General features: G+C 40.8%; 1 protein-coding gene across 4 annotated transcripts in view; it reads right to left on the bottom strand.

Annotated features, from left to right (window-relative positions):
• Nucleotides 1-26,905, bottom strand: part of brsk2a (BR serine/threonine kinase 2a) — a 174,334-nt gene that overhangs the window by 36,388 nt on the left and 111,041 nt on the right. For all 4 annotated transcript variants that reach the window (XM_034084351.2, XM_034084350.2, XM_034084349.2 and 1 more), the window contains exons 3-5: nucleotides 23,381-23,466; nucleotides 19,849-19,989; nucleotides 4,122-4,238 (exon numbers count right to left, since the gene is read on the bottom strand). In XM_034084351.2, the coding sequence (XP_033940242.1) occupies nucleotides 4,122-4,238; nucleotides 19,849-19,989; nucleotides 23,381-23,466 (344 nt within the window). The remainder of the gene's footprint in view (nucleotides 1-4,121; nucleotides 4,239-19,848; nucleotides 19,990-23,380; nucleotides 23,467-26,905) is intronic.

Consider the following 26,905-nt stretch of genomic DNA (forward strand, 5'->3'; position numbering starts at 1 on the left):
CCATTATCTATGGGACTCTTGAAGTCGTTTGGCGCAGGCTCCATGAGTATTCATGACACTTCCTTCCTGTTGTGCTGTATCTGCATTTAATGGCGTAACTTAATTAGAGGTGTAAATAAAGTTCCTTTAAATGTATCCTAGCTTACCACATTTAAATTCTGGCCACATATAAAAGCACCATACATCATGAAATTCATATGATGATAACAAATTCCCTTGCTGCTCTCACTAGAAGTTCAGATTGGGGATACTGAAGATAAATAGAGAGCCGTAAGAGCCACTTCCCTCTGACCAGAGTGAAAAATGCAGTCTTCTGAAGAACAGTTGTGCGTTGGTTGACACAACATCAGTCTTCTCTTGCTCATTGACTCTCTCAACCTAACACCAGTAACATCATATAAATAGCATTAACAGACAGAACAGCAGTATTCTGAGGGCAACACATCGCATTGCAGTGGGAAAGAGTTCTGCTGCAGTCCCCAACAGAATAAAGACAGAAACACATTTGTTTAGTGACCTGAGATTGTTTGCGAGCAGACGACTGAAGTGGGGAAACTAAGATGATAAAGATGCGTGCAAAGCTGTCTTTATCTACAGTGAGGGGCTCATGAGTGTCAGTGTTTGCAGAGAGATATCTGGACCAAAGAAAATCACAATTAAAGAGGCCCTATTATGCCTTTTTTAGGTTTTCCCTTTCCTGTTATTTCAGAATCAGAAACAGGTTTATTGCCAGGTAGGTTCACACATACGAGGAATTTGACTTGATGTCATGGTGCAGACATAAAATATAAAACAAGAAATCTAATATAAAACAAAACATCTTTAAGGACACCATAATAAAATATAGTTACATTTCCTGTGTTATACAGGTTTTTGTGCATGTAAATGGTCTTCAAAAGGCCTAAATCCCAAAGTTCAGGCCAGATGAAGTTTCTCTTCCACATCCCCCCACCTGATACGCCTCCATTGTAGTCCTTTGTACACTCCATCGACATAGTGACATTACTATGTAACAATAGCGCTTCTATTGGCTAGCGCTCTAAACCTTTGTACGTGATAGGCTAAGGGGTGGAATATCTCTTATTGTAAGCCCAATCATAACAGAGCCGGCCAACTAACCAATCAGAGCAGACTGGGCTCGGGTTGCAGACAGAGGGTGAAAATACAGTACAGTATAAAGGCAGTATGAAAAGAATAAAGGCCTTTTTGAAGCTTGTTAACATGTCACAACAATAGAGGCGCTAAATACAAATATGATCCTGAATATTAGCAGTGTGGGGCCTTTTTAACTATAAGATTACCATGTCTCTAACAGTATACAGTACAGTACTGTCTCATTTGCTGTAACAACATACTGTAAATGTCCCTGCGGTGGCACAAATAAAGCATTTCTGATTTCTGATTATATTGAGTGCCCTACAGATTAAAAGACAGTATCATGAGAACAAGAGATACGAGTTCCTATGGAGCAGTTAAAGAGCAGCATGGGTCGACAACATTGAAGAGACACTGAGACATACAGCTCATCTTTATTAAAAAGCATCTTTTCAAACCAAATGTGTGCAGCCCCTCGATGTTAACAACATCATTTCATTTCATCAATCAGAGCAGCAGCGCGAAACAAACAGCGAGCACTGATAAACTCACGGACGGAGGAAGAGGTTATACACAGGATCCCGGATCCATATTTGTATGCGCTTGCCAATGCTTCTCCTTGTCTATACGTGTGTACGACTGTATGTATGTGCTGTGAGGCTCCCCTTACTCTACCTGGGGCGAGTCTCATCTTCACTCAGCTCCATTACCCGTGGAAAATGGAATACATTTGTGTCAGACAGCTGCATGGTGAGAGGGGGCCAGAAAAATGCGTTTAATTAAAAACTGTCATATCTACACTTGGAGATGGGACAGTCAGAAGAGCATGAATAATCAATAACCACACACACAGCGCAGCATGCGGTGATGGAGCTGAGAGTGGAACAAACACTGAACTACTTCGCTTGGCTGTGTGTGCATCAGTAAGACCGCTCTGAGTTCCCAGCAGCAACAAGTAGCTTCAGCTCTTTGTAAACATATATAGAATAGAATAGGGAGGGAGGGATAAAACCCTCTTTAATGGTCACACATGCAGAGCACACAGCAATGGGAGTGGGGGGGGGGGGGGGGGGGGGGGGTGAGGGGGTGTCCGGTGCCTTGCTCAAGGGCACCACGGCAGGGCAGGAGGTGACCTGGGACCTCTCCAAGTAGCAGTCCACACTCCATATTTAGGTCTGGTCGGGGAATTGAACCGGCGACCCTACGGCTCACAGTCCAAGCCCCTACCGGACCAATATGGGGGGCTAATCAGATTCACTGCATTCAAATATTTATTTTTATGGATTTGTTGACATTTTCATTTTATTTGACTAAAGAACAAGTTATACAAAATAGATCAAAAAAATACATGATTCATTTATACAGTATATATAAAAATACATATTTTAAATGTTTTTAAAAAACTAGATCAACTATGTGGTGCATATCCATAACCTACACCAAAAAACATAAATAATAAATGAAAAGAATATATAGAATATGTTAGACCAAAATAAATAGAACCAAATATGCACTGCCGCAATCTGCTGAAACCTCTTCAACATATATTCCATATTTTAATTAGATTTATTCAACATATTTCAGTAAGTCAGCAAAAACAATGAGTTCCAACACTAATGATAAGGCACGTCATAATTGAAAGTCAAAATGGTGATGAAACATGAAGCAGATTAAATCACCAAGCACACAAAAAGCTGAGCAAGAGCTCACACATTATGCGGCCTTTCTAGGAAAAGGAAACACTTCAGTGTAGTCATCATGGCTGCAGAGTGACTCAATCCTGCATATTGTACTTGCAGATAGAAAACTGCTCTCAGTTGGCCTGAACTCTACTGATGAGTCATGAAAGCTTAGGCACTGCGCTACTGCTGGAAAAATTATGCAACCGTTTCGCCTGCATGCTTGTGTGTGCGTGCGTGCACAACTTAATGTGCGTGTGTGTATTATAGAGAGACAGTCGGTGACATACAGAGACAACCACAGAAGGGGAGGACAAAGGGTCCTCCAGGTCAGGGATGAACTAAGCCTTGCCAGCGCTGTGTGCACATGTGTGTGTTTGCACATATGTGTGTTTGCAGAATTGCGTGTATTCAAGTGTGTGTCATTTCAGTTCAGCTGATTTGGTGATATAATCTGGACAGAATCAGGTCTGAGCTGGGGACAGATGGCACAATGGCCTCTTTCTATAGCCCTGCCCTGCCCACAGTGACAGTAAGACATCAAAGTCACACAAAAAGACCCAATTTAGATTTACAGGTCCATGTGATACCAACACAGCATTTCTAGACGTCATTATGACATTATGTTTCTTTTCACTGTGAACCTTCAAAGATTAATCAAAGCTCTATGTTCCACTAGCTAAGCAAACCTGTTTTACTTCGGGCATACAGTACAAGGCTTCATTAGGATGGGAAAACAAAACAGAGAACTGGCTGTGCTTTGTGTTGACATCTCATTTCCAGTGTGAATTTCAGGTAAGTGAGGGGGAAATAAAACTCGAAGGAGAAAAATCCTTTTGTGCATCGGTGGAATCTTCAGTTTATAAACAAGTACGTCAAATTAAACAACCATCATCGACTGAATTGTTATTTTTGTTTTCCCCTTTGCACTTTTCACTGTGCTTCAGAGTTGAATATAAAACACTCCCACGACTTTGAAAAGTGACTTTTCCTCCAAGCGAATTCATTGCGGTCGTTGTGGGATTGATGGTGTTGTCGTGACTGAATGTGTGTCCGTTGCCCTGCTCACAGCCAGACAGCACTCTGTGTGAGAGCCACTGACCGTGTCCCTACGAGAGATCAACCCTGCCCGATAAACACACGCTGCAGAATGCGGCACCTCGCAGAGGGCTTGATAGCTCCACTCATCATTCTCTACTGCTCCTCTACTCTCCTCTCCGTCTCTCTACCAGCAGCTCCATGCGCCCTCCAACTATGACCTATTTTTACCTTCAGGATATCCATTTGCAGAGTGAGTCAGACATTGCATTAGAAAACATGCATCACGTTGATTTCTGAATCACTTACCCGCAGCTGGTTTCCAGCAGACTGTCTCCAACCTGAAGGGAGGCCATGCCGAAGTCTGCTATCCTGATGTTGTTCTTCTCATCTAGCAACAGGTTCTCCGGCTTCAGATCCCTGTGGCTGAAAGATAGTGAAACAGAATCATAAAAGAGTTAATGAAACATGAAGGAGCTTATCATAGGTTTTATAAACTACTGTAAAGACACGAGGGAAAACGAAGAGCAAGGTCCATCGAACACCTGCGGATCGAGCAAGGATCCACATCCGCGAGTGCAACTGGGAACAACTCAGCATCCTTAGCTGTTCCCGGCACCCCCCTCCTCTGCAACAGCTCTCTCTTTGATCGGTCCATGCTGGAGCTAGGGGGCTCACACCTCAGCGCTCGGCTGGTACGAGGTGTGACAGCCCCCTGCTGTGTCCTTTCTCCTTCTGCTCCCCCCCCCTCTTCGCCTCTCATCTCCCAGACAGCCACCAGCAGACTGGCTGAGCAAAGGGGAGCCGGCCACAGAGGTTGTGTTCATTAGCTGCCATTATTTTCCGCTAAGCACAGTGTGGAGGATGATATCCAGCAGACATTGTATCCCTGCTTAAAAAGAACTATTGAGAGGATCATCATATCACATAAGCTGTTGCTGTGTCAGAGGTTAACATCTCAATTGTTAATAGAAACAATAGCCTTTTATCGTGTAGTTAACACCCTTGATGGTTAGTATACATTCACACTGTGAAACGGCAGTCTGTGTGATCCCTACTTTAATTGAAATAAAACAAAGATAGCATCTTCTCCCCAGCTAAAACCTTTATCAGTTCACACGTGCCACCAGGGTCGGCTCTAGAACAAATCGAATGGGGGGGCAATCATTTACCAAGGGGGGGCACACACTGCCGTCAACAACCAACACACAAACACCAACGCAACTTCAATTTAAAAAAACATGCTGTAAAGTCTGTTGTCTTTCACACACATCGCAGGGTGTAGTGCTATTTTCTAGCGCACCTATGACCTGTGCATGCATGCACGGTTGTGGCACAACCACCAACACAGAAACATATGGACATAGGCCACCATATAAAAGTGTGCAAATGTATTTAGTATCCTATCCATGTCAACATGTTTTAGGTGGGGGTGGACCTAACCTCCTCTAGGAGGGTCTGGGGGCATGCTTCCCCGGGAAGATTATTTTTTAAATATTGAAGTTAAATGCATCAATCTGGTGCACTTTGAGAGCAACATTAAGAGATCTATGGACAGCCTACATCTCTCAACATCCATATAAAACAGAACTGTACACAGATTTACTTTTTCTTTATGGATATTTTACTAATCACTCCCCTTTTAAACTGTATTCTTGTGTTACTGTCCTATAGTATTTTATACCCGTTTTTCATTTATTCTCTTATTTTTTTAATAACTATAGGCTAATGATCATATAAATGTGTTCCTCGCAAATACTTGTTTACATAAATGGTGACCAAACCGTTTGAGACCCACTGAGATAACTTACACTAAAATGAACTATCTAAACACTGAGAGAGTCCTTACCTCACTGAGAGGGCTGCACATAACTGGTGCGCAGGTGCGCATGCGCACCTCCGCCAAAAAAAGAGCACCGGGTCATTTGAAAAAAGGCGCATTTGCGTACCAACATTGAGAGAGGGAGAAGAGAGCGAAAGGAGAGGAAACGAGAGAAGAGCGGAGAGAGAGAAAGACATTTGCGAGTTGCATATGAACTCAGGGCCGGCCCGTAGCACTGGCGTTATAGATGTTCGCCTAGGGCGCCAGATCTGTGGAGCTAGGCGCTGCGCTGGCAGTTCTGGAAGGGAAAAAAACATTTTTGACCGTTGGGGCTCATCCTAATTTTCGGTCTTGATGTAACAACATTCATAATTAAGTAGATGTAACAGCCTTTTCACCCCGGTTACACGTTTCATTTGCTCTGTACAATGGGCGCTGTAAGTGATGAAAATGGGGGATGTTGGCTTATCTGGCACCCGCAGCTCACAGCCAAAATGCAGGAAGCGAGGGAGCGAGGGAGATAGGGAGGGTGCACCGGTTCCGGCGCAGTTGTTATTAGAATCTGGTGCTAGCTGCTCTAACGGATATAAGAAGAAGATGTTTCTACAATGATGTGGAGGGAGAGTCCTCTCCAGTCAGACTGAGAGGCTGATAACTTCAGCTCAGTGAGGTAAAGGACTCTGAGTGTTTAGATAGTTCACTTTAGTCTAAGTTATCTCAGTGGTCTCAAACGTTTTGATCACAATTGATGTAAACATATATTTCCAAGGCACTCCTTTATAATTATTGGGATAAACAGGTTTGAAATAATTCCAATGTATACTATAGAACAGTAACCAAAAATATCCTTTAAAACTGGAGATAAAAAAAATGCATAAATAAATGTTAAGGTAAAATAAAATATGAACAACACAAATAAAATAAGTTACATTAATTTGTTATTGGCTATGGTAGGTTATTGGTTATGTTCATACTTATTTGATTACATCCACTTGTCTAAGATGACAACAGAGACTTTCGACCCAAACCCAGCTGTTGACTTGTGGATGCAAGCAGCTAATCGCAGACTCAACCAGAGAGAAAGTAGTAGGCCACATCATCAGCTCTCATGTCTGAGAGGAAGACAGTGAGGAGGGTAGTGATGACAGCTTGTAGGATTACTGGTCGTGCTAATGTTGTCTTGTGTTCACCTCTGCATGTGTGTTCTGTGTTCACCTCTGCATGTGTGTTCAGTGCCGTGTGTCTGGCAAATAAAGACCCCCCCAAAAGACACGGTTTATTTCATTTTAAGGATGAGCACCAAGCAACATCTCCAGGTGCTCCTTTGAGAACTAGGGCAAAAAAGTTATGTGCACCCCTGGTTATACGATCCTCTCAGTCTGACAGGAGAGGTCTCTCCTCCACCTTGGTGTAGAAACAGCTCTTTATATCCGTTAGCATAGCTAGCTAACCAGATGCTAACAACAACATTCCACGTTACCGCTCGCGCACTCACAAAATGCGATCGTGCCACACACACACAGAGCCGAGCTTGAATGAAACACAGAGACCCAGAAGTAGGCTACTTGTACTGTACTGTATATCATATTATTTTCGATGGCTTTACTGTATAATCAGTGTAACAGATGAACAGATTGCCATCAGCTTTCATCTAAACGCACAGCTCGTAATGATAACAAAACAAAAGTCGGGGGTCATTGGTCAAGCAACACACCAATCAGAAAGCAGCAGTGAGCACACCTCAGGCTGTGTTTTATATTTGTATTCTTTATTTCTGATGTATTTCACACAAAAAACCTTTAGTGGAAACGTTTTCACTTGTATGATTTAAAAAAAAAAAAACGGCAAAGTGGCAAGGCTTGCCCACCCTGCGTTGGGGGGGCACAGTGACTCATTTGGGGGGGCATGGCCCTCGAATGACCCCCCATGACGCCGACCCTGCGTGCCACCATTTGGCAGTGAAGTCAGGAGCCTAGTCATTTTTACTAATACTGTCAAAGGAAGAAGGAACAAACATGAACTGTCAGTATCTTTTCAATGCGTGTCTTAGTCAACATTCCTGATCAAATATGCCTTAAAAAAAAATTATATATTACATTACATGTCACTTGTTAGACGCTTTTATCCAAAGCGACTTACATACATTCAGTACTGTGGACAATCCCCACAGGAGCAATTTGGGGAGAAGTGTCTTGCCCAGGGACACAACGACATGCTGACTGCAGTGGGATTCAGCGCACTACATTCAGCGCACTATTCCACTGAGCCACAGCCACCCTATATTTCTCCTGGCAACTAAATATTTTACATGGCTAAAAGTTACAAATCCATTGTGACTGGAGTTTACACATGACAAAAGATCCAATAGTAACTTTGTAGACATAGGGGTGGATCGCAGGGCCAGAAGGCAGTTTAACAATTTGTTGTGGCATCAATGACACAATAAACGGCAATGACGGCTCCGACTGTGTCTTTTTTCTGACGCAGTGTTCCAACATTGTTGACTATTAGCATCAGATAACCTGCTGATCATCACAGACCCTAATCTAAGAGCCACAGCCTCAACGGTCATACATATCTAAGTCCAATCCAACTGTCAGCCTCAGATTCATAAATGCACCCTAAATCATTAAATACATGTCTCATAAACATGGCATTAACATTGTGTTATCACAAAAATCACATATAAAACACAAAGAACCAAACCCCAAAAGACTGTTCCACAACAGAAAAAAGGCAACAGCGTGTTTATCTAGCAGCATCAAGGGGACAAATTGCATCTGGATGCTTTATTGGTTGTCAGGACCCTGGTATCCATAATTGGACATTAAACTGCCTCTCTGGCACATTAGGCTGCAGTTTGCCACTGTAATCTCGCTCACACAGCAGGCCTGCACCGGAGACGTCTGTTGGGTCTCATATGTCATAGAGGAAGAGACGCGGTTAAACAAATTCAAAAGCAGCAATGAGCATAAATGTAACGTTTTTCTTTCCAGGAAATCGTAACTATGCACCACTAGCAAGTCTTGGATTTTTGTAATACAATACTCTGTGATGACTGCATATAATTGTTATCACTATAGGGGAACATACAGTATATAGTACATGAAAAGAACAGAACAATAAACAGGGGCCACTATTATTTAATGCCTATCATTCATCATGTTACACATTTTTAAAAACAATACACATGTGATTGTACTACCTTGAACATAGCCCATAATTCACTATGCACTAATCTCTTGTGATGCCATTCAGTGTAATTTACAGGGCGCACATGCGTGTCTACATGCTGCCTGAGCAGGGTTCAGACCCCAGTGGGGCTGTTAGACATGATTCCTGCAATTTAACACCAAGCCCTTAATGCTTGTGATCATTTGTACATATCATGCTGATATGTTCTGTTTTACAGAGGGTTGTAATCGGTCTATTCTCTCTGGGCTCAGATCCCTATTACATCCAAGACATGTTTATGGTGATGAGCAGTTTTGCTTAACTCTCCAGCCAAAGGAAAATATACTTTTCCCATAATGACACATTCACATTCACCATGTTTAATAGAGCCTGTGTTATCGCAAGATATGTTGCACTACTTAGCTAAAGTGAAACAGTTGAAAATAACGGTAATGGCTGAAATGCATCTTTTTGACATATTAACATGCCTGGGAAAAAGCACACCTGTTTTCTTGCATTTTCAAGGGCTAAAGCTGTCCTGGTACCATTATTGCTAGCTGAAGTGGAGTTTTTAAGCATCGTTGTGAGTCAAAATGCACCCATTTAGCCTCGGGCACACCTCTGTGTAATTTATTCTCTTTTAATCTTTCCCTTTTTTCTCTCGAACTTTTTTAGGCTTCTGTTGACCCAATTAGAGAGAGACCAAGAACACTCAATGAAAACACTTTAGGCTAATATTATAAACACATTAGCAAAATAGGACAACTTTCTGACTGCTGACTCAATCGTTCATTAGCCGATGGGGTTAGTATCGTATATTAGGAGCAATGAGGGATGAGAAAGACAAAGTTGTCTTTTTCCCCCTTTTCTGCTGGCTAATGGAATTGGTCTTTTTCTGCAATTTTGCTCAAAGCAAGTGTTCGGTGAATGTAATTCTATGCTTTCTTATTCTGTAGTCAAGTAGCCAAGTTAATACCGCATTTGGAATGTATGTATTTAGGTTCAGATAAAAAGAAAAGGACATGTGGATACGGGTAAGTGGGGTTAAAATACGTTGTTTATGAACAAAATATTTAGCAATATATTTGTTAACAGTAAAATAAATGTATCAGCTGAAATGCAGCTGATGCTAAACAGTCCCCTGTCCACTGTTCTATCCATTAGTTTATGGTGTTCTTTCATATAATAAATATTCTCTGTGAAAATCATTAAAATACCATATTTAATATGCTCATTCAAAATCTCACAAAGCAACATAAAAACAAGAAATGGTCATTTAACAAGGATCCAAAGCTCTGAATATTGTATGATGGTTTTATGACACACTTTATTGTTCATTACATTCTGAATTTCAATAAGTCAATGAAATAGCAATTTCCAATACAGACCCATTTTTCCTTAAGGAGCACATTCGAAGCTGTTTTCTAACATCATATGTCATTCGGGCACAAATTATAGCCAGGCTCTTAGTGCCTGTTTATACTGGGGCCCACTTATATTTAAGCAGTCTCCTGTCATAAGATTTGCATTTAAACTGGATTAGTATTGAGAAGAAGGCACACAGCTATCTTTTATTCACAAAATGTGTCTCTCGAGTAAGAGCGTCACATCTTGTGCCATCTGGGGCATTTCTATCTATTCCTCTGGGGTTTTGAGCAACACTGAGGATGTAATGCATTGTTGCATCTAATGCAGTGAGTCAAATGTGGGATTACAATGATGGCTGGTTTTGTAATAAACAAAATATTTGCTTTGTTGTGCTAAATCTGTGTGTGCATCCCAGCGTTTGCTCCTAATCCAGAGGGGTTTGACAGAGGAAGATAGTGTGAGCAGCAGAGCTTCAAGGCAGAATAAACAGTGCTGTCAGAAAAGCATTGGAGTGATAGATATTAAAAAGCCAGAGCAACATCAGGCCTCCAATACAGACCTGGGGTGATGTAGATTAGACCATTGTGCCTGTTCGACATTTGAAAACTCTACACTTTCCCTTACAAGCCCTTAAAAGTAATGGAAATCAACCTATAACTTTTGTTCTTCCTTCTCAGCTCCACTTCCTACAAACATTTTGGCCATCCCATTTCCACCTCCTCTCAACATCAACTTTCCTCCTCTGACCACTTTCATTTCAGTGCTTTAACTGTCTCTGCAGGAGAGGGAATTACTTTCGAACAATTTTAAAAGACAAGGAGAGAAAGAGAGGGAAAATATTTGTATTGTGTTGTTAGCGACCATCAGCCGTAATGATGATAGGCTATAAGTACAGGCTTTCTGCGGGAAGCAGACAGACAGACTGTCATCTGGGGAAACTCTCCAAAGAATGTCAATAAACACAGCCACAAACAGCCATGGGGGAATTGGCTGCAATTGATAGAGAAATGGACGCGCAAAGAATGGACAATAACAAATAGGGCAAGCATGAACTGCATGTCGTATAAAGATTACAATCGATTAAATAGGACGACAGACAGAACCCTAAACTATTGCAGAGCACATGACCAGATACCATGATTAAAAGACTGTCAGTCAAACCTCAAACTAAAACAATGTAGAAAACATGATGGAAATGTTGCATCTACATGTGTTTCATGTAATAATAAGAACGGTTATAGTCTCAGTCCTCATACACCTGCAATTATTGTGTTGTGTAGCAAGACAGTAAGAGGTAGGTTTGGATTATGCTACATTGTCTCTACTTCAATATATTTGGTTGTCTCGCTAATATTGGATTTAAGTTTTTATGAATCAAATGTAAGGAAACAGCTTAATTTTTCAATTATGAACCAATTTAACCCACTCTCATCTCAATATTCTAAAAGCCCACATAATATGAAAAACTAACTTTTTCAGTGCTTATGCATTTTCATCTAAAGTGCCAGCCCTCAAACTGTGAAATAAGACGACCCTGTCCGTTTGTTGTTGCTAATCGTCAGAAAACAATGGATTCAAATAGACATTCAGATGTGGCTCCTCTTCCAATAGCACTGTATCCCCACTCTTGGCTTGAGAACTATCTTTGTAAAAGTGGGCCATATTTGTCACCATAAGTGATGCTATATATATATATATATATACAGATGCATGCGGCCCTCTAAGCCCCTGGAAGAGAGGAGTTTATCTAATGACGGAGGGGGAGTGTGGGAGAAACAGAGTGAGAGAGAAAGGTGGATTTGGATGGTATGGATGATTATGCCGCTGCGTGGGCTTAATGTGACTCCTGGACCAGGTGTTTGTTTGTGCACATGTAGGTGGCGGTAATAATCAGTGTCAGGAATGAGTGTGTGTGTGTGCGTGCGTGCGTACGTGCGTGCGTGCGTGCATGCGTGCGTGTGGGTTGAGGCTTTAGGGACAGGGATCTTTTCCAAGGTTCACGAGCAATCTCTGCTGTACTTGGTGGGATGCTTGGAGTCACTTTATGTGACAGATAGTCTTTATCTCTCACCCACACACACACTCGCTTTGTATTGAACACACAGCCAGGGCTGTTAACAGGGTCACAAGGGGAAAGACCAAAGTCATTACTAAGCAAACTGGACAGGGGTGAGGTAGAGGACAGTGTGCTGTGATCGGGGGGAAATTGTTTTTTTCTGTGGATGGTTTAAAAGTGTGTTAGCTTATGTCCATGCAAAGAAGTGCATCTCTGTTTCACACCATATGACACGATGCAATGAGAGGGATAACATGTGGCTGGATACAGGAGTGTTTTTGGGGTCCTCCCTGGTTCTTTTGACCTCCACTACTGGGTCTCAGTGAAGCTTTAGAATCACACGAAAATAAATCAATACAATATACTTGTATTGCTCACATGAGAATAGAAACCTTGTGCATTTATTACAGAAAATCAAAGCATACAATGCTTTTCCGTGATAAATTGTACTCAAATGGCAATTTCCTTTTAAATATTGACAAATGCTGTTCAAAATTACCTTTCATCATCTGTTAGTTTAGCTGAGTAAAAAAATCCGAAGTGTTCAAGGTAAATACACTTTAGTATTTTCAATCAGTCTGTGTCTCTTTTGGGTGTTTGCAGTAATGGCAGACTGCCACATCAGGTACTCTGTTTAGTGTAGTAGCAGATGTGGATTTTGTTAAATGTCAAACTAACAAGATACAGGTGAAGCTGCTGTAGGGAATCTATCTCGAGTAAACATGATAGTGAATCATCTGCAATAATAAACTACATCTTTAAGGCATCCACTTAGTTAGTGTGACCTTGAGACCTGAATCTCATGCAGCTTGAGGAGAGCTGTTCTGAAGCTGACCCTTACATTTAACATCCCTGCAGGTGCAGGGGACTGAAAGAGAACATATCACATTGATAAATAAAATATACATCATGTGGGTTGTGGACTGTCAATCATCTGCTCTGTATCTGAGGGATACATTGCAGATCTGAAATGTGTTCAGACTTAAGAAACAGTATCCAAATACAGTACATGTAAAGTACAAGTAGACAAGGGGGGGGGGATTGACACTGGATTTATGTTAGCATACAATGAATAGTATCTCTCGCTGCTTCAGCATTCATTATACATTTATCTTACTGAAGAATCCTTTCCCATTCCTTTTTTCTTCCACCCTCACCTATCTTTGCCTCATCTCCCTCGTCAGCTTTTCCCATGTGCTTCCCTTTGTCCCTTTGTTTTTCGTCTACTTCTAAAAGAAAACTCTGCCTAAATCAGAGCGAGGAAACACTGAGTCACAAACAGCCTTCTATGCTCTTTCATTCATATCCTCGCTCACATCCATCTGGCTCAAGAGAGATATTTCGGGATGTGACGTGGGCGGAGGGCTGAAGCATGAGGCAGTGAGAAAAAGTGCAAATGGGAGGTGTACAGAAGAGGAGGGTTGAGGAGCATGTGTTTACCCCATGGTGAATCACGGAGAGAGAGAGAAAGAGCACTGTGAAGGTCTCATACGCAGACAAGTCGAAACGGAAGAAAAATATTTCAGGAATGATTTTTTATTGAGGGCATGCTGGGATCTCATGAGTGTAAATGGAAGCGAGGTGAGAAGGGCTGCGTCTGTCAGTCTCTGTGCCCCTAATTGAGATTAGGAGCAGGGCGAGGGGGTGCAGTAGCACTCCAAAATAATCCCCCTCTCATGATAACTTTACAACGCATCATTCTCTACGTGTGTTCATCAGGAGATTTGAGGAGCTAAAACGGAGACAGCAGGAAAGCAAACCAGGAAGGAGCAGATAGATCTACTCCTGAATGTTACTACAAAAGAACTGCAATAATCTATGTATGTGCATGCACTTATTGTCAATCCCAGGTGCTTTCTTTTAATTGGCCTAATCTGTTCTTCTCACAGTCAGTTATTTACACACACTGAACAAATACCTATATCTTTCATTCCCTTTGGAAGGACAGTTTTGTTTTTACCAGCGGTACACTTGTCTTCTGTTTTTTTAAATACACTAACTAACCCTTTAATATTAAAAGAATAAAATGAACACCCAAGATAATAACTACATTATAAATGTATTAGGATATATGAAATTGTACTGTGCATAACAGGCCCCGACATAGCTTTGCTTTGAGCAGCAGCTACAATGAATGTAATCGCCTCTCCTATACTGTGCAAAATACAAAGCATATCACATCACTGCAATGCAACTATAGCTATTCAATCCATGACACATGTCTTAAACGTTTGCCCGGGCAACATTATGCCTGATTATCTCCCTAGTGTTTTTAACAGGTTTAGTGTCCTCTTCATCATCAGCAGGGTATTCAGGAAACATTTAAGTATACTAAACTGTGCAGAGTGGTAAAGAGTCTCCATCATAAAACCCTCTCTGGTCATGCCACAGCTGTGGCAAGGCTTAATGTTATCTTAATGTCTGATCTGAGGCCACGGCCTGCAGATATGATATCAGTGTGAGCAGCAAGGAAACAAGTTTATACTGTACTGTACAGAGTACTGTACAGAGTCAGAACTAAACATGGTAAAGCAGCGTTCAGTTATTATGCTCCAAATATCTGGAACAAACTCCCAGAAACCTGCAGGTCCGCTGCAACTCTGACTACCTTTAAATCCAGGCTGAAGACTTTTCTTTTTGTCGCTGCTTTTAATTGAACTATTCATATCTTAAACTGCACTGTAACTTTTATCCATGTATTTTTCCTTTTAATGTTTATTTTATTAGCTTTTCTTTTTTAATGCTTAATATCTTTCATTTTTTGTAAAGCACTTTGAATTGCCTTATGTTGGAAAGTGCTATATAAATAAACTTGCCTTGCCTTGTACTGAGCTGCATAACGACCATGCTTGAATGCTTAGTGACTTTATGCAATACTGCATAAAGTCAAAAAAGCACCCTTGATATGGGAATCACAGAGAAAAACTTTAATGTGTTGAGCAGACGTGAAATAAATCCGTCCACCTGATAATGGGTTTTATAAAATCTAGAAAAGTAAAGTGCTGGAAAGTCATATCAAACAACTATAGGATAGAAAAGTAACAGTATGAATTGTTACAAGTATAGCCATAAAAAAGGAACAAGCTTTATTATTGTTACCATAGAGTACCAATTATTGTTTCACCTAGCATCTACTATATGCCATGGTTAGCCTACATGAATCTTAACATGTTAATAACATATTTCAGTGTTTTTCCCCCTGTTTCTATGAAGCTGCTTGTGACCAATTCTGCTCTATGGTCCTTGTGCTTTGCTATACAGGGAAATGGGGACAGAATGCAGAGGCACACACTCTCTGGAGAAGCAAGAAAAAAAAGTCTACTTTAGGAACACAAACTGATATAGGAAACACACACACCGACACGCACAAATGAGCTCTCTAAATCAATCCCCGCTGACATGTTTGACTTCTGAAGTATATGATTGCCTCAAGTCTATGAGCTGGTAAACAGTTAAATTGCTCCATGAAGCCAAAAACAATGCATCACATTAGTGAATACCTTGTAGCAGATTTCAACAAATACAATGACTCAACACTGAGCTGAGCAAAGTAAAGAAAATGCACTGTGTGTGTACTAAAAAAAGTCACTTCTGCTCAGCTTTAAAAAGAATAACTGAGGACGTTATGTGGAAAAGAAGTGAACCATCAATATTTCAACCTGCACTACACCAAACTATATAAAGACATTATTTTCCCACATTAGGCAATACATGTCTACATGTATTTTACTCTTACTATTTGGCACGTGCAAACTATTATCAGCTGTTTAAGTTAGATGTTTGAAGATAAACTTAAAATAAATGTGTTGATACAAACAACTTCCCGTTCTTAGTTCTGTAATCTCCATATTGAATCATTGGTTTGAACGATAAACAGCCTTTCAAAGCTATGAATAAACTGATTTGAATTTTGATGAATCTGTACAAAAAAATTGAATTCTTTAGACGGGAGTTCATTATCTGTTCAATGTTATATGACAACCAATTTGACTTTGTAACACCTCCTGGGTATGTTTGTTTATTGGAGATGTGACTGGTTTATGCAAATAATTAATGCGTTTCTTGTGGTTTTAACTAGGGCTGTCAGTCGATTAAAATATTTAAACGCGATTAATCGCATGATTGTCCATGGTTAATCGCACATTTTGTATCTGTTCTAAATGTACCTTAGGGGGATATTTTTCAAGTTTTTAATACTCTTATCAACATATGAGTGTACAAATATGCTTTATATGTGTGTTTATTATCATTTGAACAATGACAAACAACCTCTGAACATCACAAATATTCGCCTCAATTCAACCTGGAACCTTTCTCATACAGTAATACAATATAGTGTGTGTGTGTGTGTGTGTGTGTGTGTGTGTGTGTGTGTGTGTGTGTGTGTGTGTGTGTGTGTGTGTGTGTGTGTGTGTGTGTGTGTGTGTGTGTGTGTGTGTGTGTGTGTGTGTGTGTGTGTGTGTGTGTGTGTGTGTGTGTGTGTGTGTGTGTGTGTGTGTGTGTGTGTGTGTGTGTGTGTGTGTGTGTGTGTGTGTGTGTGTGTGTGTGTGTGTGTGTGTGTGTGTGTGTGTGTGTGTGTGTGTGTGTGTGTGTGTGTGTGTGTGTGTGTGTGTGGAGAGACACTGTGATGGATCGTTGGAGCTATGTGCAGCTCAAGGCATATGCTCGAACGGTGCTGCCTGGATGCTGCAGTCATGTTGCGCGCACTATCCGTGCTGAGTGTGCTGACTTTTCGTACAATGTCCCACTGTCTGGCTTCCTGCATAAAGTCAAGTGCTCGGCGAAAATTCGCTCCTCTGTTTTCATTGAAACAGTTCCTTATATGCGTTAGCGCAGCTAGCTAGCTCGCGCCACACATACACACACCCTCCCGGTCCTCCCGATGGCCAGTCGGTGCCTGCCGGTGAGCGTGGAAGTGTGGTCTGCCACAAGCGGGCGGCAGGAGCGGGGCTGTCAGCATCAGCTTATAGATGGTATTTTAAACTCGATGCTCTCTGAAACTACGGGGCGGCCGAGGACAAAAAGTACACATGCGTTAATTGAGTGAAAATAATTAGTGGCGTTAACTTTTTTTTGCATTAACGCATTATTAACGCGTTAACTTGACAGCCCTAGTTTTAACCTGTATATATACTGTATATATAAATGGACGTAGTGTCCGTGACGTCACCCATAGGATTCTGCAGAGTTGCCGTGAAGTCCTTAGTAGGCGAAGTCGGCCACTAACGGCTCGACTGTGACGTCAGAGTCTAATCCCGCCTGCTCCAAATAATGACAAAGAGGCGGAGGCGGGACCTGCTGCCTCCGAACTGGAAGTAAACAGAGCTAGCTCAGGCTAAGAAGCTAAGCTAACATGAAATACATGCATACCAAGTTACTGCTAACAGTGTAGTTCCCCTATATAAACGTTACATTCATAATCAAATGAGATAATCTGCAAGAGAATTAGCTATATTTTGTTATTCTTATTGCTTGTCATTCACACGTTGAGAAAAGACGGACTCCACCGCCCGGACCTAACGGAGCCGCAGTGGGCTAGCTCCGAGACACCGGCTGAAGCTAGCCCCCTGCGGCTCCGTTAGCTCCGGCGGCCACCAGTGGGATAATTGGGTCCCCTATTAACATTTGCTCCCATTTAGCATTATGGGCGTCATAGCCATAGACTATAAAAGTCTTACCCAAGGCTGAATCATAAACTAAAATGTATATGTATTAGTGCTGTCAAAATTATCGCGTTAACGGCGGTAATTAATTTTGTGAATTAATTGCGTTAAAATATTTAACGCATTTAACGCATGTGCAGAATGGCCCGCCCCATATGTGCCACCAGTGGCAGCGCCAGGGTATGGCTGGGGTAGGCTACACCCCTACCAAGAAATGGCTTAGCCCCACCATGAAAAATGATGTTAAAGTAAGCAAAATAAAGTCTGCCAACTCGCGGAGTAAATTGCACAGACAGCAGTTAGTAAGATTGATTTCAGTAGCCACGGTTTAGAAAACTTTTGTCACGTAGTGATCGTCTTCTCAATAGAACATCTTTGATAACGGCGTGGTGTTGTTGCAGGAAGTCCCGACGGAGAATAATTTTGCTGTAGTACAGGGGTGCACATAACTGGTACGCAGGTTATGTGCGTAATCTGAAATGCGTACCGTCACTTGGGTCACAAAGCGCATTTGCGTACCGACGTACTTGTGAAGCTTTTCCAGAAGGCGGTTAGATCACCGGACGACAGAGTCGGTCTCCATGTGCACAGACAGGGCTGCTGTTAACGTCGGTCTGTACAACGGACTTGTGCCAAAACTACGCCAACCAGCTGCGGAGGGAGACTCCCCCCCCCCTTCACTGGAGAACTGCGCTAAAACAGCTGATCACAACGTTCACACTCTGTGGTCACAAAGTACTCCACTAGCCGCCGCCGCCCCCCCCCCTCCCTCTGTCGACTTTCCTGAAGTACTCCCCCATTGATAGAAATCAACATGTAATGAATTAAGACCCCACGGTTTGATGATTGATAGGTGTGTGGGGTGTCTTTCATTTTGACACGCAGACATTTTTTATAATAAACATAGATACTGTATGTTAAATGGATATATCTTCCTTCTTTCATTTATCTTTCCATTCCCACAACAATATACATAAATAAATGGCATATTTTGGACATAGTTCGAATGGTGATTAATCATGATTAATTAATTTTTAAGCTGTGATTAATCTGATTAAAAATTGTAATCGTTTGACAGCCCTAATATGTATGCATAAAGGGTTACGTCCTTAGCTGGCTAATAAGTAACAAGCTAAGCTACCAAGCACACGAACACCTGCGAACGGGGTTATGTATAATATTATCATTTTAGACTTCTTGGAAGTTCTGTTAGTACAAGCACACAGCACGACATTGTAATTGTCTGGTATTTGTAACAATATTCCCTAAAAGGCACAATCACCAAGAACACGGCTAAAGCTAAAGGGTCAAGTTATGACTAACTAACGTTGTAGCCTCTATGGTTGTAGCCTAGCAGAGTGGACAAGTTGCTGTTAGCTGACAGTGAGGCATGTGCGTGTCCATCAACGTGACCACGCCATAATTTATGCAAACACTTTAAGACCTAATATAAATAAAAGGGTCGTGTTAGAAAACAATTCACTCACAGATTCATAATCATGAAGGTGGAATCTAACTATATCGATAATAATATTTATTGCATCCATGGGTAGAAACATGTTTTTTTCTGCTGTAAAGTTGGGCATTTTAACATGGGGGTCTATGGAAATTGCTCCTTTCTGCAGCCAGTCCCTAGCGGCCCATGTATGAACTGCAGTGTGTGGCACTTCCGTATTGGCGTCCCGGCTGTTCCCCAGAGTTTGCCGCTTGGTTTTAACCCAACATACCTCCGAAATGAGGGAAGCATGTTAAACTTGAACATATTAGAACTGCACTGTGAGTCTTCTCTATTGTACTACAATGATATAAGTGTAACTTTATACATGTACCTTTGAAAAGTATTTTAGAAATTCAGTAGTTTTACCGGGCACTTCCAACAGTCTAATATAAACATTCGCAACTAATGTATAACTAGCAATTACTATAAAATAACAAGCGGATCATTTCACTTACCATATGGAATGACTGTGGCAAAAATCCAGGGCAGACATGATCTGTCTGAAGAATTTCCTTGCCTCTTTAGGTGTTAACCTGCCTTTCTTCACCAGGTAGTCAAACAGCTCACCACCAGACACATGTTCTAGGACAAGGTACCTTAGAGGGAGACAGAGAAAAGAAAAAATCAGTCCAAGAAATAAAGATGAAAACAAGAAAAAAGCAGTAGAAAAGAAACTCACACATTGAAAATAAAGATCTAACTTGCAGGGACAGGAACAAATAGCTGTGTTCTCCACAGAGCCATCTGAAAGGGCCCTAAATAATCAGAGAAATCTCCAGATCTCAGAGGTCTGGTGCAATATGGGAAAATAGTTCCCTTACAGCTGTTATACACAAACAAAACACCCAGGATCAATGATCTGCTCTCCCATATCATATTATGTTGACAGTTTATTTTTCATTTTTTCATCTGTTAGCTGTCCCCAAAGTCAAAGATTGAAGCAGAGTGTATTGCATTATATGTGAAGGGTTGTGATATACTATACACTCCAATGGGAAGCATGATAAAGTTGCATTACACTAGAAAAAGATGGAAAGGTTGTGTGACACGCTCTAAGACATAAGGGCAAATAGCTTCTGCTGATGTACACACAATGTTAGCATCTGTGACAGCTTTTGTGTTAGAACTTGTGTAAGAGAGAAAGAGAAGAAGGAGAATGTATATATATTGGGTAAAAAGCACCTGCAGCTATACCAACCCGGTATCACAGGAAGACGTGAAAATGTCTACGTACGTTACTAAAGAGGTTTTAGATTGGCCAATCTAAAACCTCTTTAGTAACATACGCAGTACAGTATATATACATTTCCCTGGTGAGACCTGAACAAATCTTCGTATTCTCCAGAAAAAGTTTTGTTATAGTGAACCAAAAGTCGTGATAGAGGCTTGCTTTTCAACATCCGGGTATTTCTCTAATGGTGGGCCATGTTAACAATCCTGTCTAACAGTGAAGTTTTTAAGGGGTGAAATCGTGTCATCCTGACGTCTCCCAGTGTGGACCAACGTGACATTTTCACGTCTTGCCATGATACCGGGTTGGCTGTATAACTTGTGTTGTAATTTACTTTTATTTGACGTTCCCCAAACAGGCCTCAATACACAATGTTCCCTGCCATTAGATTTCTTACAGCCATTATTCAGGTGGCCTTGAGTCTGTGTGGCTGCTCATGTGCAGGAGACAGTCTGTTCTGGGCTCCAAGGGGACAGGAAGGAGATGAATCTCTCACTGCTGGCCCAGACCTAAAGCTGCGTCTGTGGGCTGAACGCCAGCGGTGTCGTGCCCGTGTCCCTGCCCCGCACCAGGCTGATCGTATATCCTGTGCTGAATCTCCCTCTATCTTCACTAGGACAAATTGAAACCCAGACAGGCGGTGAAATACTCTCTCTCATCTCTCTCTCTCCCCCTGCTGTGGACATTTGTGTCTACACGCAACTCTTCAGTTTTATTGATTACACTACAGTGTTGCAGACTGTACTCGCCCACTTAACAACCCCAAAGCCTAAGCGCTGGCTATTGGAAAACCTCCATAGCTTTGGCACACAAAAAAACGACTACACTTGGTGAACACATATCAATACTTTAAATTAATTCAGAATCAACACCAGTATTTCAAGTACTTCAGTTTCCCTATTTTTAATATGTTTGCAGCACAATAAAGTCGCACCTCTCTGATTTTACTTGTCAAAGTCAGTCTACCACTTGAGACTGATGATTCAAACTCTAATCATACATTTTATGACTTTGTAATTCACTTTGGATTGAGACTTTTAACTTGGAGATAAAGTTGTATGTGGCTCCAGAAGGGAGATTTCTAGGAGTTGTTAAAAAAATGAATATGTTCTATCACCAGAGGTATCTCAATCGAGAGATTACAAGTGAATATTCTGAGTGAAAAAGCAGGGGTTGTGCTGTTTGAACTAAGCAGGCTTTGTCTCTCCTGTGATGGTCTTAAAGAAATGCTTACTAATAAGTTTCATTATGGGAATTGTAGTATACTGCACTTTTAATGTATTTAATCTCAGCCTTTGTTAAATTGATTTGACTTCATTTCCTTTTTTAAATCCTTTTCTTGCAAGTCCACAAACTTAATAGAAATGCATTACTAAATCAACAGAGTAGCAATTTAAACTTAACTTCAATACTCTGCCAATGCATTGCCTGCAGCTTATTAATGACTCGCTCGCTGGAGAAACATAAATACATTTTCAGCAATCCAAAGATTTAGTGCATGTGGGGCTTTGAGTAGCTTTGACCTTACTGTTTCCTAAGGGTAGCTCAGCAAATACAAACAGGTCCTTGCATGTGTTACAATTTATCATTTTGTTATGATTCTAAGACTGCAGCAAAAACACTATTAGAAATCAAGTGAACTTATATGCCTTTTGGTCTTAGACTATTGAACATCTACTCTGTGAACATTTCTCATTCTAAAAGGCATGATTTATACCAACATCATGATGTGATCACTCATTCATTTTGAGCGATGAAATACCCATGAATAAAATATTGGGGTGCTATGTATCAAATTCCGTCCATGTCTCCCTCACCTCTTGTACTCACACCGCACAATTTTAAACAGCTGGATCTGTGCCGGCAGCATAATAAATCTAATAGCTCTGGGAAGGGACATATCTGGGTGTTAAAAAAATACGTGTGTGTGTCTATCATTTATTGGCTTTCAAGTGGAGATGTCTGAGTAAAAATCTAAAAAGTATTCATTTCAAAATCACATCACCAATGTGAAGCGCATCGTGTCCTTGAGTCACTGTTATTCAAATGGAAGCGATGTGTCTTCTGTGACGCTGCTAGTGACCAACTGTCAAAAGTTACGAAGCAATGGGCACGAAATGTGATTTTAATAATCCAATTATAGGATGAATCACAATATTCTGCTATTCCTATCACCCTAAATGATGACATGTACAGTACTGCATGTCCAATCCCATTTAGGCTGTAAACTCAAGATGAGAATTAATTGAGTTTAGTTGACAAACAGCCTTCTGGATCAGGAGGGCTACCATAAGCTACTGATGGGCTTGTCACTCACTGTGGTTAAAGTTTGCTAATAGATTTCTGTGTGTGCGTACTGCGAAGCCTCTGCAGCCGGATAATGTGGCTGCCAGTCTCCATGGCTAATGTCCCTTAATGCAATGGTGTTGCCTCTGATAAGCATATCATGATGTTTACATTACGGAGACTTCCGCTCCCCATTAGCAATCCCCGAGCTTGCGCGGCCAAACGCAATGTTTCATGTCCATACTAATGGAGCTTCTGCCCCTTAAAGGCTAACAATGTTGGCCTCCAGTCATAATACACCAATCAAAACTGATTTGTGGCATTTCAAAGACTGTATGGGATCAATGACATCACCTGACAATATTTGTCAACCACGAAGGTTTTCATACACACAATCATTGAGAACAATTATGATTTAGTATTATCAAGCATGAATACAAACTGGACCATATTCCGCATGTGATACTTACAAGTATTTTTTATTTTCGTAGACATCATGTAGCTTCAACACATGTGGGTGTTCTATGAGCTTCAGAATAGCTATTTCCCGCTCCACCTGTAAAAAGAGACAGGTAGGAAAAAAGGGAGGAAGGAAAAGAGAGAAGGAAACAAATGATTAACATGTAACATCAACACGGTTAAGTTCCTTAAAGCAATCTAAGACCAATCGTCCATATCTGCCCTCATACACTCTAAAAAACGATTCATGGGGTTAGTAGATTCCACTTAAAAATAAATACTTTTTCAACCTAACATACTTAGTTCTTTACCTCAACTTATTTTAGTTAGTTAACAACTCATTTTAATAAGTCTGTCAAACTGAAAAAGAACAAAAACAATGTAACTTACAAATGTAATGATTTTGAAAAAATATGTCTGCGTTCACTCAACTACTGTATAGGGATATACTAAGTTGGAGTAACTCATATCTATTGAGTTTCAACGGTTTAGTTTCAAAACTGAACACACGCCTGGACTTGCCCGGACTTTGCTGACCGCATGTTGAGTTGGAACAATCTGCATTCATCCTGGAAGCAGAACTAGCAGTGGAACAACAGGATTTTAACTTAATAATCTATCAAGTTACCTGGTAAGTAGCCATTTTTGTTCAGCTTCATTTACAACAGCTGCTTACTGCATATAATTGAGTGTAACACAAGCTGTAAGGTATCATCAGCTATTTGTTTTAAGCTACTGTAGCATGCATAGCATACTGATTAGCTAGCTGTTTGTATCCTCCTGTATCCTTTGTTTCACAGTTGCAGTCAAAGTTCATTATTTGTAATACAGTATGTATATATATATATTTTTCTTGTTATAATTAACGTTACATTTGATAAAAACTAATTTAAAATAAATATGAACAACAACTGACAATGCCCGGCATGTTCAGTTTTTGCAAACAAGCCTTTGTTTTTCTTTCTTAACATTAAAATGTTCTCCTTTTAAGGATGATTTGGTGGAAAGAATAAAAGAGGTTGCTATCTGGTGCTTGGTTGTGTGTCTTCGTGAAAAGGAGGATCTCTTCAAGGAAAACTTAAGTAAGTAAAGTCGATGCTTAAATCATACTGTAACTAGTGTTAACCTGAAACACAATGTTTTCAAATCTGATTGCACCAAAAACACTGACATTTATTTTCTAATCTACTTATTCCAGGATGGTGACGTGGAAGTTAGCAATGAGGTGCTGAAGATTGACTTGACAAGGGGTGCGGATGCAAGAATAGTGATTGAAGGAACAGAAGTTCTTCAAATCTTGGATGCGACAAGAACCTGTGCCATGCTGATGGGGTTAACATACGCACTCAACCTGACCAAAAGAGATGTTTAAAAAGGTTGGAAGCAGGTTCATGCCTTTATTTTAATTTTTGTATCTACTTTTATTTCATATTTGAGAACATTTGTTATAAAAAGGTCATTGTGTAAAGAACATTTTAAAATAAACTGTTAAAAAGTGGAACTTAAATGTGTATATTGTTTTTGACTCAAATAAATGAGTTTCTAATACTCAAACAAATGAAGGTAACAATTTGCATGGACATTTTTGAGTAGTATGGACTTAAATAAATAAATTACAATAGCTTAAATTAAGCAAAATGCAACTTAATATCACTCCAGCTTTACGATTAAAATGATAAAATGAAGTTGGTTCAACTTAATTTAGATTTTAAAGGTGAAAGCAATTATGTTTGTAGTACTGAACTAATTGAGTTAATCAGATTATAAATGGGTACTCGGATTAACTTAATAATCGATTAAATTGGAAATACTTAAAAAGATCAACGCAAATTGTTAGCTCAATTTATTTAAGTAAAGCCGGTGTATTTTTTTTTTAGAGTGTACACTGCAACTCTCAATGCCAAAACTGAAGTACCAGGGAGACAAACGGACTGACCCAAACACAGCCTATGACGAGTTCTCTGCAATCATTTTTCTGAGGTCAACAGCAGGTCGCTTAGAGAGATAAATCTGAGAGGCAGCAATCTGTAATAGCACTTCACACAACCAGCATAGGAGCTTAGAGGGAATAAGCAAACCAATGAAAGACGCTGACTTGCACTTTCTACTGGTGGCAAGGACAGAGATAGGCTTTGACCACACTCCAGGCATCCAGCACAGCTATCTTAGGTGGAAAATGTAGTTTTCTTCTAAAACTGAATTTAAACAGGTTGAGTATGTCTTATCTCGCAAAAATAGTGGTCCTCCTCTCTCATAAAACAAGTCCCTTTTTGCAATTACATTACATAGGCCAGTGGTTTCCCTGAGGAGAGCCGAAATGAACTTGGTTTGATAGAAGACATGAAGTTGAATAACATCCCCCATTTGAACATATCTGTCTACTAAGAGTACCAGCCTGTGGTTGAGTTGAGGTCACAATGTCAACACAGGGACATCAGCATCTTGAAAAAGAGGCAATTTTTTCCTGCAGTCAGTTTGAGACTGTGGCTGTACATACTGTATACTCTAAACTCCTGCCATGTCCAGGTTCAAGTTCTTTTTTTGCTGTTGCTTACAGATCTGCTGAGAGACATATACACTGTACTGTGTGTACGGTGAGAGCAGAATTTCATGAAAATCGAGCATCAGTTTGGATTTGTGTCAGCATCTCAGGAGAGTGGTAGTCAGCATGTACAGCTGCCACTGAAAATCAGCATGGAACCAACTTCGACAGGAGCCCCAGCTAATCTTCAGCCCCCTGTGCTGCTCTCCTGCTCCTCTTGCAGTTATCGGCTCCTCCTTCTCCTTCACCTTTCTTGTCCACCCTCTGTGTTCAGCTTTGTCTGACGATGAAGAGGATGAAAGGACAGTGTGAGGTGGAGGCTCCTCTGCCTCATCTCAATCTCATCAAAGTCAATTTCACTTTGTCCCTTCCCCGTGACAGCTTTCAGGCAGCTTTAATGTCACATTCATCGTGCCTTAACTATATGAACACTCATGTGGAATGAAGTCAAAGCTCTGATCTGCCAGCTAACTCAGTTTTTGTTAAACTCCCACAAAGCTGAACGCTTGACCGAGCGTAAAATCAGGATCCTCCCTCTTAATTATGCTCTCTCATTGTTTTTCATTTCAGAACAGGCTGTATTACTGATTACTGTCAGCTCAGGTACCCTATCTTGACACACTTTTGATGATTATTTTTTGCAAGAAATAGCAGCATCCCTATCTCCACTCTTTAACTATCAGTCACTGAAGAGAAGAAATGCAGAGCAGAGCAACACGTGTTGAGGCCACAGCCAAGAAGAAGTCATGGGAGAATATAAAGCTAATAAAGCAAGGCACACAGCTTGTGTAGAAACTGGGTAAAATGGTAAATGCGTAATTAGCATTAGCATGGAGTATCAGTGGGAGTACCGGCTAGACTAATCAGGGCTAATCCGGAGACTAATGAGCGCTATCAGCAGTGGCACACCATGCCACCTTTTCACCTGAGGCTGAGGTGCGTTGTTAAGAATGAACCCATGGAGGCTAGCAAGCTAGCTGGCAGCAAGATTCCC

Source organism: Pseudochaenichthys georgianus, chromosome 6, assembly GCF_902827115.2.
Source record: "Pseudochaenichthys georgianus chromosome 6, fPseGeo1.2, whole genome shotgun sequence".
In the NCBI taxonomy this organism is placed as follows: Eukaryota; Metazoa; Chordata; class Actinopteri; order Perciformes; family Channichthyidae; genus Pseudochaenichthys; species Pseudochaenichthys georgianus.